Source organism: Nematolebias whitei, chromosome 21 (assembly GCF_014905685.2).
Source record: "Nematolebias whitei isolate Nwh7 chromosome 21, NemWhi1, whole genome shotgun sequence".
In the NCBI taxonomy this organism is placed as follows: Eukaryota; Metazoa; Chordata; class Actinopteri; order Cyprinodontiformes; family Rivulidae; genus Nematolebias; species Nematolebias whitei.
Genome location: NC_056518.1, coordinates 26,485,262 through 26,499,405, shown reverse-complemented (window position 1 = coordinate 26,499,405; position 14,144 = coordinate 26,485,262). Strand labels below are relative to the sequence as shown.

Sequence of the window (14,144 nt, the reverse complement as noted above, 5' to 3'; positions counted from 1 at the left end):
TTTTCTGCTGCTTTAATGAATTGGTGCCATTTACATGAAAGGAGTGCGCTTAAAAATTATTGAATTAATTAAGTTACAGAGTTTAATTCTTTTAAGGTGAGTTCTTTGGAATAAGTATAACAGTTAATATCTTACCTGTCGTAGACCGCTCGTTGAGCATCGTCAGTTTGGATAAATAGTTAAATTCTGATCAAATTGATAAACTAATGGCTTGTGTGATTGAGGTTATTTATAAACCAATAATCACACTCAGTTTAGCAGTATGTTGTTTTTAATTTACAAATGATAAAAATCATAAAATGGTTCAACAGTTTTTTCATTATTTGCTTAAAACTTTTAAAAATCTAACTTGTAGAGTTCCTAAAATAAACAATATTTAATTTGAGTTTTGGGTCATTTAACCTGGTCTGAATTAACCAAACCTGACTGTTAGCTCAACCTTGAGTAATTTAATCTGACATTTTAGTCTGGATTAACTAAATCTGGATGTTAGGCTGGTCTGAATGACCTAAACCTGACTTTTGGGCTGGTCTGGATTGCCTTACAAAAATAAACTGAAAGGCAAGCAGCTAGCTGCAGCACCTCCTGTCCATCCTGAGGCAGGTCGTATATCAAAATATATTTCTGTCAGATTAACCATCTTATATTGAACTGACAGGAGTTTAACGTTTACAAATTTTGTGAACAAATCTGAAACTTTGGAGATCGGATAAGTTTTAAAATCGCAGAACACTTAAGTTGTGATCCTGCTTGGACCAGCCTTTCAAGTATCCCTTTAAAAAAGTTGAATTTTATACAACCCAGCCCGAAGAACCAACAGTAGATGGTAAAAAGTTGGTCAATTAGCCACTTACTGTCTAAAAGCAGCAGAAAAATCTGAATATTTATTTAAGAAAAAACAACACTTTAAACATTTTATTTGCTAGGTACAAAGTTGTTGCTTGTTTTAACTGAATATTCATCAAATATTTTATCTACAAGACGTTTCCCCCCTGCAGGTGATGCTGCTTATTAACAAACTACTCTTCGTGACTGAACCAATGTATATAAATTTATTGTCAAATACATATATTATGCAAGTAAAACTATAGTCTATTTGTATTTTTCTATTTTTAACAAAAAGAAGATGCATTACAGTCGTATAAATCTGTAAATTGGTTTATTTTCCTAAAAGATTAAAAAATATACGGTATATATTTTTATCATTTCTTTTGGCCTGCCACATTATAAATGGATTGGATTTGGTCATATATGAAATCATCTCAGGGTCAACTTCCAGTGGTACTGAACAAAGTAAAAAAAAAAAAAAAAACTTAATTTACTTTAATTTAAAGTTGCTAAAGTTGGTGTGATGAGTTCAGATGCTCTTATTGTGAAATTCTATGACATTTACTTTTGTTGGTCAGTGTCCACTTAAAAAAATTGTATTTAATAACCACAACTAATAACATTTATGCATTACAAATTTTAAATAATGTTTCTTTAAAAGAACCAGTACCGTATTTTTCAGACTATACGCTGCACCAGATTAAAAGGCACGTTAAGCGAAACAAAACAGTCAGAAAATTCAAACTTTATTCAACTCATTCACAATAACCACATAAAACTGGTTAGAGGTCAGTAAGCACAACTAAAACTAATACATAAGGTACACCGGATCATAAGGCTCACTGTCGATGTTTGAGAAAAATTAAAAGATTTTAAGTGCGCCTTATAGTCTGAAAAAAAGTATTTATATTTTAGTGTAACAGTTTGAATATTCACCACTTTGCTTCTTTCAAAATGTTGGTCTTAAACTGTAGTTTTACCAACTTCAATTTGTTTTTGGCAGTATTTATTCTAAACTAATTTGGAAACATTTCTGAACAACTGGTTATAATGTTGGTGGCACAGATTAATGCGTAGTACGCGCCAGGATAAAAGAAAAAGCCGTTCATTTTTCCACTTGGTCTGTATTTTCTCGTATATGTGGAAATTTTTTAAAAAGAACACGCTTTTGCACGCAAGTCTTTACAGTTCATGAACGCATCGCGTGACTAATCATGCAGGAACAAAACCTGCATAAAATAAGTTTTTGTTGGTTTTTTTTTTTGGCAAAACTGATTAAACCAAGTACTTTTATTTGCAAATATTTATCTTCTGTGTTTGTCTCTGTAAAATTTATAGAAGGTTTGTGACTATAAGTGCAAAAGTGAACCAATTATTCAGCCTTTACACGAGTTTGAGGTTGTTGCTAAAACAATCTGATCAGATTTGGTGTGAAACGCTGCAGGAATTAGACAGGTACTAGAAAAAAGGAATAAACTAGAACAAATTCAACTAAAATATCTCAGATGTTTCCTCACAAAATTAGCCTGACTGAAATCGATTTTGTTTCTTTTCAACGACACATAAACAGAAAACTGGTATCTCTGCTGGATGAATATATACTGTATTTAAAAAAACACTTCCTGTTTCTACATGTTGCTATCTGCATGAGAACGGTTCTGGGTTATCTGTGAGACCCTGTCTGTGTAAGGAACGTTTCGTTCAGTCTTCTTGCTTTGGTGCAAAATGAGAATTTTATTGTGAAAATTGTTACAGAAGTTTAACAAAATTACGTTAAAGGAAGTTTTTATTTATTTTTTTTATGAAGGATGAAGTTCATATGTCTATTGCATCTTGTTGAAGTGATGAATTTACAGCGATGAATGTCTTGCAGAGTATTTTTTTTTTATAAATCTTCAGAGTGTTATGCTCTAAAAGACGGGTTGTGTTTATCGTGACGGTGTGTGGAGGCAAGTGCTGATAAAACGCTGCGGTTTGTTTCTTAGCAAAAACAGCAGCTCGTCCTTCAATCATAGTTAAGTTCTTTCAGTGGGGATTTAAAATCCAGAACGTAGTACAGGAAAATGCACCACCTGTTAGCATTTGTCTAACACATATGAGTTGTTTAAGCACAAGTGTGTGTGTTTCTTACAGCTGGGGAAGGAAATGAGTTAGATTCTTCTTTAATTTTAAGGTTTTATATATCAGCACAAAAAATAATCAGATCAACACCATTGGGTCGTTACGTTTGGGAAACATGAGCAAAGTCCATTGTCACTGATGCCATTTGCCTCAAGAGGTTACAACCAGGTGACATTAACTTTAACTGCTGATGGACTATTTATTAATTGTTCATCACCAAAGTAAAAGCAGAAGTTTGGTCAGCTTGCTGCTGTGGAGCATTCAGGTGTGTGGTAACACAACGCCAAGTTGGGCAGACATCAGCAATAGCCTGAAGGGTTGTCAACATTGAAACATTTTCGACCATGCCAGTGTTTTTTATTTTAAATAGTTTCAGCCTTGTGTTCACAGTGAACAGCGTTTTAGGAGCGCCACAACTGTATTCTTTTCCAACAAAGTGCAGATTGAAAAACGTGTGTTTTCATGTAGATGGTCAAAACGTGGCTATTTTGAAACGGTGATGTCATTGTCCCAACTCTAATCTAATCTGTGGCTCGAGGCAGTTCCCCTTTTCTTGGTATAATTATAATTTGCACCAAGTGTGTAAGCTTTACACCCAGACTCCTCGTCTTGTTTTCTGTTTTTAATATATTTTCATGGACCATATGGCACCACGTACAGGCCTGGTGTAGTTAGAACAGCGTTTCGAATAGTTTGGGTGTTGTCGTGCGGGCCAAGACTTTCTACAAATGGTGCCATCTCTACAAGGTTATTTTAGAAACATCGAACGAAAAGATCGTTTGTGGAAAAACTTGTGAAATCTTTCTCAGGTGGACAAGCCCTTAAAAAAGTGCCTGCTGCTGCCCATCAGTGTGGGAAAGATAATTTGGAGTCCATCATTCTACAGAGGTAAACATGATTCACAGGTGGAAAACATTTAAGACTGCTGCCATTATTCTCAGGATTAAGCATCCCAGCAACTTCACCCTTAGGTCAGACTGTGCAATGCTCCACAAAATTATCCCAAAGAAGCTCTATTTCAATCCATAGGCCTCAATCAGCAGGTCAAAGGTTAAAGTTAATGATGTGGTGATTAGAAAGACTTAAGTATGGCTTGTTTAGAAGGGATGAAGGAAAAAACATTTTTATGTCATTAGACTTTTACTTGATAAATTATTGAAATGTTTATGATTTTAACCACAGTACAACATATTTACGGTGCCAATGCTACAGGTGCTTTTTCAGGGGAGGTGCCTTAATCAAAATCAACATTGCAGTTTTATTCAAATGAACGGGCTCAAATTACACTCAGTAATTTGTGACGTGCATTTATTACAATTTAAGAAAGCATACAGCACAAAGCCTTCAGCTGGTTAGCCAAAGAGGTGTTAAACTTTGAATAAATCCTGACTAATACTCCGTTTTATTTCTATGCATGACTTATTACAGTTCTTGGAGCATCAAGATATTGTATTCTTGGAACAAAAAGGCTTTGAGTAAACTACTTTTTTCCATTAAACGTATATTTTTCAAAGCGCTATCTTGAGATTTGTTTAAAGATTTGGGTCCCTGCTTATTTCTGTATGGCGGACGTTTCCTGTGTGTGCATTAGTTTCTTTACAAATTGCACAATGGAGGTGAAAGATTAACATTTATTGGTTTTAGCAGATTATTAAACTGAGCTATCAGGTGAATCTGAAGCAGAAAATGAAAATGTGTGCGAGGACAAGACCGTTTCGTCGCTGTATTTATTTGCATATCAGAATATTTCCCCCAGGAGGGATTTAAGATCTTATAAGTGTGTGTTTGTGGGTTTAAATGTGTCTGTGGGATGATGGATCACTGTGGGAGTGTGTATTGTGAGATCTGTGTGTGATCTCTGGGTGATTGTAACGAGTTTGGTTATTAATCTTGGCTGATTCTGCTAACAGGAAGTTGTGATAAACTGAGGCTAAAATGTCCCAACTGAAGAACAGTGACAATACGGCTGAAACTGAAGCCTTCTCCTCGTAATAAAACTTTTATTTTATTTATTTTCCCAGTAAAAAAATTCCTGTTGTTTTGAAGAAAACAAAGTGGTTATGTATTCATCGAGATGTTCCTGTTGTAAACAAAACAGTGAAGGAAATAAAACAGAAAGGATGACATTATGTTTGCTAAACATGAGGAGATGTGATGGATCTACAGAAGTGCTGACGTTTAAGGAGTTTTTTTTTTTTTTTTTTTGCCTTAAACCAATCGTTTGCATAGCTCACAGCAAAATAACATTTTAGAAACTGGAAATTCAATTCAGTTTATTTCTACAGCACCAAGTCACAACAGAAGTCATCTCAGGGCACTGAACAGAAACATTCATATACATTAAAAAGTAAGTTAACACTATTTATCTGAGGAGCAGACTGCTTTGAAGTTAACTCCATGACAGAACTCTCATCTTGAGCAAGCATGAAGGCAACAGTGGAAAGGAAAAACTCCCTCATGAGGAAGAAACCTTTAGCAGAACCAGGCTCAGGACAAGCGGCCATCTGCTTCGACCGGCTGGGTTTGAGAGGAACAGATACACAATGGCAGGTTGAGAATCATGTTAAGACAGAAATAGTATCAAATGAAAACTATTCAATTTTAACAATTCACTTCAAGAAACGAGGTCAGCTTGTCCTCCAGTAGTCTAAGTCTACAGCAGCATAACAAGACAACCCTAACTATAGGATTTATCAAAAAGGAAAGTCTTAAAACGGGACAATGTGTCAGCCTCACGGACAGAAAGTGGAAGTTGGTTCCACAAGAGAGGAGCCTGATAACTGAAAGATCTTCTCCCATTTTGGAAACTCTAGGAACCGCAAGTAAGCCTGCAGTCTGAGAATGAAGTGCTCTGTTAGGAAAATATGGAACAATAAGATCTCGAATATAAGGTAGAGCTAGGTTGTTGAGGGCTTTGTAGGTTGGAAGTAAGATTTTGAATTCAATTCTGGATTTGACAGGGAGCCAGTGGAGAGAAACTAAAACTGGAGAGAGATGATCTCTCCCACTAACTCCATTTAAGACTCTGGCAGCAGCATTTTGGATCAACTGAAGACTTTTTAAAGAAGTATTTGGACACCCAGATAATAAACCAGTGCAATAGTCCAGTCTGGACGTGACAAATGCATGAACCAGTTTTTCTGCATAATTTTTAGATCAGATGTTTCTAATGTTAGAGATATTACGCAGGTGGAAGAAGGTGGTTCTAGTAACGTTTTTAATGTGGGGGATAAAAGACATGTCCTGATCAAAAATAACACCAAGATTTTTAACATTAGAGCTGGAGGCCAGATTAATGCTATCCAAGAAGGGCGGAAGGCTGAAAAGTTAATTCATAAGATGCTCAGGTCCAAAAACTAAAACCTCAGTCTTGTCTGAGTTTAAAAGCAAAAAATTTAGGGTCATCCAGGTTTTTATGTCTTTAAGACATGCTTGTAGTCTAAGTAGCTGATTGGATTCATTGGGTTTCATGGACAAATATCAGCATAACAATGAAAATTTATCCCATGCTGTTTAATAACTTTACCTAATGAAAGCATGTATAAGGTAAAGAGTATTGGTCCAAGCACTGAACCCTGAGGAACTCCATGACTAACTTTGGTGTATGAAGAAGATTCATTATTTACATTATACTGGAATCTATCAGATAAATATGATTTAAACCTATTTAGAGCTGTTCACCGTCAGTCAACGTCCTTGCTCTGATTTCTTACAGAAAGTTGCTCCAAACAGCAAATAACCCGTTAAAATACTGTACAGGAAAAAAAAAAAACGAGTAACAAATAAATAGTTACAAACCTCACAGTTAAAGCTTCATTAACACTTCTCTGAGACTTTATGAATTCAACAGGAAGTCCCTTTTTTCCTGGAGAAAAACCGTCACAAATATAAACCCTGACAAATTATCTTTAGATACAGATGCAAGCTTTTGAGAACTGTGACTGAAGTTTTGGAGGGGGTTCTTCGGCTTGCAGAAACAAAATCAGATCAAAATAGATTGCTCTGAAAATCTCAAGCAGCGCAATATATATATAGCATTGTTTGTTTACAGCCTATTTCTTGATTTACCATAAGAGCAGGCTTCAACCTAAGAGTCTTTCTGGAAGTGACCGTAAATTTTGTCATAAATTCATGTGACTGCAGACAAGATCGAGAAGGATGAAAAAACGTTAAAGCCGTGAGTTTTCAGAAACCGAAGTGTAAACGCGAAGAACAACCACAAAAACTAGGACTTGAAAAGAAAGATTTTACAACCCAGCCCTGTGCAGGAGAGGACTGTGGTATTCTGCAGGCTGCCTGTGGTTCAGGAGAAATAACATCCTTTCACGTCCTCCAACACGTCACTAAATATACCCTCGGAAAGCCTTCAGATCAGTCTGATCAGTTCCTGTTACCGCAGCCACAGCAGCTGAAAACTGTTTTCAAACTCCGCCTGGGAAACCAACCACAGCTGTTTACGTTTCCTGCGTTTCCCGCTCCGAGCTTCGTCGTGACTTTGAGAAAATTACAAACAGAAACCTGTCGAGCTAAAACACAGAAGCAAGGTTTATTTTTCCAGCCTTCGAGCTACACACTTTGAGTTATTTCTTTTTTTTTTTTTTTTTTTTTTCCAAGATGCAAACAACTAATGAGAATGTTTGTCCAGTAAATTTCTTCTTTCCTCTTTAGAAACTTGTTTGGGTTTAAAGCTCAGCTGCTGCTCCGATGATCTAAAACTGAAGATGGTTTCGGTTCCAGAGAAAACATCTTCCTGCCAAATTTGTCCCCATCGGACGTCTTCTCAACACAACAGCACTTCACATGGTGACTTCCGACTACTTCATTTGTGTTTCTGTATTCCAATCCCATCAGGTTTTAGAACTTCGGCTTGTTTCCAGCATTCTGCAGAAAACAGTTTAGGTATTTTAGCTGATTCAAAAAGATTTTTCTTGCATTTTCCTTGCTGGTGCACTGCTCCAACTGCTGCAAGAAATTAAATATTTGTCCAAGACGGTCATAAATGTATTCACTTTTACCCTGAAGAGAAATTTTTTTTAATCAAATTTAAATTGCATTAATATAAACAATAAGCTTGTTTTCTAATTTTAATAGCACAAACCCAATTAGATAAACTGCCTGATTTTACAGACAAAAACAAAACAGATTAGAGACAACGGGTCAGAATATTTTTCATTATTTTACTAGTGTAGCACAAGTCTGTTGTCGTACAGAGATTGTGCTCACCTGTGGTGGTTTCTCTTTAAATTCTGACATCTTAGAAGATTTTAGGGCAAAAGAAAAAAGGATACAAATTTATCTTGCCCTCTCTGAGTCATACAAGAAAGTAACAAGTAAGTTTAGACAAAGAATGGCACATAAAATATTAGTTTGCCATTATTTACTTGATCAAATAGCTTGTTGAACCTCCTTCAAATACAAGCTATTTATCAATTCCACATGGTTGTGGAGGAATTTGGCCCACTCCTTTTTACACAGCTTGTTTTTGCTCAGCTCTCTGAAGGTCTCACAGCAGCATTCAGTCGGGACGAGCTTCTGGATTAACTGGACCGTTGATTCTTTTTGAGCCAGTCTGTGGTGGCTACATTGTGCTTGGTGTCATTGTCCTGTTGGATCATGACCCACTTTGGTCCAAGCATCAGCCTACGGATCGATTGTCCCACATTTCACTTTAGAATCCTTTGGTCTACAGAGGAGTTCATGGTCCACTCTGATTGTGAGGTGTGTTTGTGCCGACATCCTGGACTTGGTTTTCTACAAACATGCGTTCATGCATTATGGGTGTGAAGGACATTGTCCTGGAAGTTCTGATATTTGTTTTGATAAACTTGACAAACCAGAGTCTGTATTCTTTTCAGAAGGAAGAGGCTTTCCTTTGCCCTTTTCCATCTTTTTCTACTTTTCCTGTCATGACCTGTAACCTTTAACCTGCACTTGATTTTATTTTTTTGCCATTTCTTTGAGCATTGCACAGTCTGACCTTTGGGGTGAACTTGCTGGGACCACTCCAGAGAAGCTGGGCAGCTGTCTTCAACTTGTGAGTTATTGTTTTCTCTCTATAATAATAAACTCCAGATAATTTGGAGATGAACTTTCACCCTTCCAAGATTGAGAAACAGTTGATTTTAAGAGATCATTGCTGATGTCCTTCCTGCTTGGCATTGTGTTTATACATGTATACTCAAAAGCAGCAAGTTGAGTAACAATACTCAGTTTTTCACTTGCTGATTCTGCATTTATTCTAAAAAAAAAAGGAGACTGTAATTTAATTTGTACTTTTCTCCGTCTGAGGTTGGATTTAAATAATTTAAAGACCTCGATTCAGTTCAGTTCAATTCAATTCAGTTTATTTATTTAGCGCCCAGTCACAACAGGAGTTGTCTCAGGGCACTGAACAGAAACATTCACAGACTAGGACCTGATAAGCATCAGATAGTTTTTTTTAATAATGAGTAAAAACTGAATTAAGTGTTTTAAATACCTGAATTTAAAATGCTACAATCACTCTTTAAGAGAAACATTGCATGTTTTTTACCCCTTGAGTGCTTTAGTCAGCAATTCAATGTATAAAAATATATTTAACATAAAACAAAATGATTACAGTAAAATTTAGACAAAAAGTTGAATTCCTTCACTTTGTTATAGAACAATAATAAAATCATTGAGTGTCATTGTAATATGTAAGATCTTCTTGATTTTGAGTGATTAAAATAGTTGCAGTTTTCCTAATTTTTCATCTCCGAGGCAGAAAAAAAAAGTGATTTTCCTTCAGTCGATTGTGTTTTTCTGAAAAAATAAAAATGGCAGCATTCTAACATCTCGAACACAAAGCTCTTTCTTCATCCTCTGCTGCTTTGTGACGACAGCTTAGTAACAGTCAGGAGGAGCTGGTTGTTGTGTCGCAGAGTCCAGTGTCGCCCCCACCAGTCTGTCGATCATGTCAGAGTGCGTGGGGTGAAAGGTCAAACCATCCACCTCCATGGCCAGGTTCCCAGTTTTCCCACTTCGTATTCCGAAACGCACCAGTGTGGACAGGAAGGACTCCTCCTGGTGCACACAAACACAAAGCGTGCCGAAGTTTCTGACAATGTTTGATGCTGAGCAGGTTGAGCTTTATTAAAAAAACAAACTTATAATTATGAATAAAGCTCCGATGAAATGGCTGAAAGTTGAGGTGACTTCAACGTGTGACTTTGTGTTTGTTAGCAAAATGTCTCTCAAATGGATTCATGTATTTAAAATAAACTTTCAGGTAAACATTACAATATTAAGCAGCCTTTTCACCATGACAGGTAAGCTCACTGATTTATTGTGGTCATGTGATGTGCCTCCATGGAAGGAGCGAAACATCTGCAGTTTTTTTTTAGCTCTTCAGGTGGAGGAGACGAATATTTAAAGCTGCGTGCACATTCCTGCTCCTCAGAGCTGTTTGTTTATTGCAACAGAACTGAAAGTAAAGAATCGGCTTTTTATCACACAGGTTCATCGACGAGCTGCGGGCAGTGTTTTAATATTTTTTTTTACATCTTCAAGAGAACTAGTCACAACAGCAGAGTTTGAAAGCTGCACTTTATGTCTTTTTAATGTGCTGACATCACAAAGCTCCTTTTTTTCAACTTCTACATTCACCACACTAAAACTTATTGACATGTTGGTCAGAAAACAACCAGTAATGTAAGTCATTTGAAAAATGTTCCTGTTTGTATCTTTCACAATGCTCAGGTAATTAAATGCAAGTCAGGATTTTATAGGAATGTTAGTAAATCTGAGTGTTTTGATGCTGTTGATGGGAACCAGGGAGGTTTTAGCTTGGGTTTTAAACTGTGTTGTTTTAGGTTTAATTTGTTATTTTTATATTTTTTTATTCAGGTTATCTTTAATAACTGTATGACAAGTCAGTTTGTGATTTATTCACTGTGTTCTTCAGTTTTTGTCGTGAACTTTTTGAATTATTTCTCACTGTGCTTAAATCTGACACAATGGAGGAGCAGGTGATTCTTTCTTCTTTTGAAGCAAAAATACTGATCTAGTTGGTTTCCCTAAATAAAACTAGACTTATTTAGGTGCGTTTGTGTGGAAAAAAAATAAAAAATTCAATATAAGTCTTAGGTTAGGGTGAATATTTGATGACGTTTGTTCATATAATATATGAACGAACCAACATAAAACAACTAAAAAGGAAAATTGACATCAGTCTTTTTTTTTTGTAAACATGTTTTGACAATTTCCTCTGAATTTTACCAACAAGAAAACAGCCCCCCAGCAGAAATATATCTATACATCTGAATTTCATACATCCCATTATGGTTTAAATTGAAATTAATTACATTTTGACTCATATAAAATTCTGATCACCATTAGGAATAATCTGAGGAAGCTTCTTCTAAGACAAGTTTTTTTTTAAATGTTTGTGTTACCTTCTGCACAGACGGCAGGTTGGTCCTCCAGTCCTGCTGCTGCTCGTTGGAGTCGACAAACTCCAGTCCGAGTCCTTTCTTCAGGTAACGCTGGTGGGTGGGGCAGGTGTGCAGCAGGTAGAGCCCACAGGCCACAGCGTATCCTCCCCAGTTGGACACTCCTGAACCAGGATGGGACAAGAAGGAAGACAGGGACAATGTTAATGTCAGTTTCATCTTAAAAAATAAAATAAATAAACTTGAAAAGATAATTAAAATGCCGCACAACAAAGATGCAACAGTTACAAGGGCAAAATAAAAAACATAATAAATTGATAAGAATAAACCAGTTTAAAAAAGGGGAAAGTTTTAAATGGTTAAAATCCATCCATCCATCCATTATCTTTACCCGTTTATTCCATTTTTGGGTCACGGGGGTCGCTGGTGCCCATGTCCAGCAATCACTGTGCGAGGGGCGGGGTACACCCTGGACGGGTCGCAAGTCCATCACAGGGACACATAGAGACAAACGAGACAAACAACCATTCACTCTCTCACTCACACCTAGGGACAATTTAGAGTTACCAATCAGCCTAACATGCATGTTTTTGGACTGTGGGAGGAAACCGGAGTACCCGGAGAAAACCCACGCATGCACGGAGAGAACATGCAAACTCCACCCAGAAAGGCCCCTGGACCGGGGTTTGAACCAGGGACCTGCTCGCTGAGAGGCAGCAGCTCTACCAGTTGCGCCACCGTGCTGCCATGGTTAAAATCAAGATTTGAAAATTTGTTCTTGTTTGAATCAAAGTATTTTTCTTTTTGTATTTAGAACGTTCTTACACTTTTAAAAGTAAAGATCCACTTTTCAAGAAATTTCAAGGTGAACGTCGTTTCCAGCACTTCACTGTGTCACAGGTACAGTTAAATTATTATTTTATTCTTCTCATCAAAACAAAAAATTAGACGTTCTGGACTGAAACAAACAAACAAAACAAACTAAAACGATCAATTAATCCTAAAACAAAAAAGAAGCCAAAGACGGAGGCAAACATTGCGCCTAAATGTAAAATGTGGTTATGAAGCTGAAGGCCACAAAAATAGGATCCTCCACAAAGTTTGATCTCTAAATAAGATCATCAGTCATTCGTTGAGGCAGAATTACTTTTACACATGGTTTAATTCCCTTCATTTCGTCCGTTTTATTGTTATAGTCAGTTTCAGCTTTGTCTTGCATCTCCACTTGTCTAGACAAAGCAGTCGTCACCCAGAACACCTGAAGGTGGAAGCCTACGACGAGAAACAGAGTTTTTCTCTGCTGCTTTGAAAACTTTCTCCGTTCAGTGAAACAGAGTGAACTCGTACCGGCGGTGATGGCGAAGTCGGCAGGAACATCACAGGCTACCAGATCTCCTTTGGGCATCAGGCTCTTCACCTTCTCCTTCACTTTACCCATCCCCAGCTCGTTACCACCATCGCCGATTCCTGTAGAGAGGAAGAGTAAAACATACCACTCCAATCTTTGTTTCAAAATTAACAGATTGAGTAAAATACGTAACTTTAGATGGTTTTACCTTAAAGAACTCATGCTTTGGGTCAAAAATGCCTTGTTTTGATTATTAGTATTAGAATTTTTAGTGGTTGATTCTGCCTGTGCTCAACTAAATCACATAAAAAGATAAAATGATGCTTATGGTGTGTAGTTTGCAACTTTGTGTACAAAAATCCAAGTTTAGGACTGAAACTTGGTGCTTTAAGTAATTCTGATCCATACAGGAAACACAAACTTCATTATGCATTTTTTCATCTCAAACAATCTCACTTTAAAGTCTCTGGGGTGAGTAATTCTTTAAAAATAAAAAGCTCTAGCGTTCCTTGAAGGTGTGTATATCACCTGCTGCCTTTAATGCTAGTGTTTTAGACTAAATAAGTTCAGAAATGACGGAGTATTCTAGCCCTTTGGTCAAGCTTTGACAATAAGTCATGCATGATCTGTGAGAAGTCACTCGGAGTGTATATTGAGGACGACTCTCAGCTACTACGGAGACCTAAAGACTTTTATTTTTAGTCTTAAACTCCTTAGATAGATCATTTTTACTATGTGGCATTTTGTAATGTGTGTGGATATTTTTGTAGTACCCTGAGATGACGTTTGCTGTGAATTGGTGCTTTGTAAATAACCTGAAATAAACAAACAAACAAAAAAACTACAATTCTAACCTAAAACAAAATTATTCCACACCTATTGTTGTAATCCCTCGTATTTTCTTTGCAGCAATAAACAAATCATCAATGGGATCCACCAGATGTTTGATGTTTATTCCTCTCATGTTGTAATAATTTCCATCTGAAGCCCGTCCGCTGCGCTCTATCGCCACCAGGTGGTCGAACCTGGTATGAACCAACAGAATCGCGTCAATTACACAGAAAGATGAGTTTTATAATCCCGGTCTGCGCACTGTCTTTGTTGATGAAAAAAAAAAATATATATATAATTTTAAAGTTCTGTACATCAAAAAAACTATAAGCAAAACTTTAACTTATTGAAGTAATACTGAGTGTTTAATTTAAAATCATTCTTAAGTCATTAAAAAACATAAATTTACAGTAATTTATGTTAAGGAGAATCACATATTTAGACCGTTCCCATAAAAACATTATCTTTCTTGCTAAAGATTGCTCAGATGTGACTGCACTTAATCTTTATTAGGTAGTATAGGATTCGCAAACCTGCAAATTAACTCAACAAACAGTTTATATATATATATATATATATATATATATATATATATATATATATAT

The 14,144-nt window shown here is 36.5% G+C and overlaps 1 protein-coding gene across 1 annotated transcript in view; it reads right to left on the bottom strand.

Moving 5' to 3' along the window:
• Positions 1 to 9,636: 9,636 nt before the first annotated feature.
• dglucy (D-glutamate cyclase) overlaps positions 9,637 to 14,144 on the bottom strand; it is an 11,133-nt gene continuing 6,625 nt past the window's right edge. The window contains 4 exon segments of the mRNA XM_037695448.1: positions 9,637 to 9,993; positions 11,364 to 11,524; positions 12,708 to 12,827; positions 13,585 to 13,733. Coding sequence (XP_037551376.1) covers positions 9,814 to 9,993; positions 11,364 to 11,524; positions 12,708 to 12,827; positions 13,585 to 13,733 — 610 coding nt within the window. The 3' untranslated portion in view covers positions 9,637 to 9,813.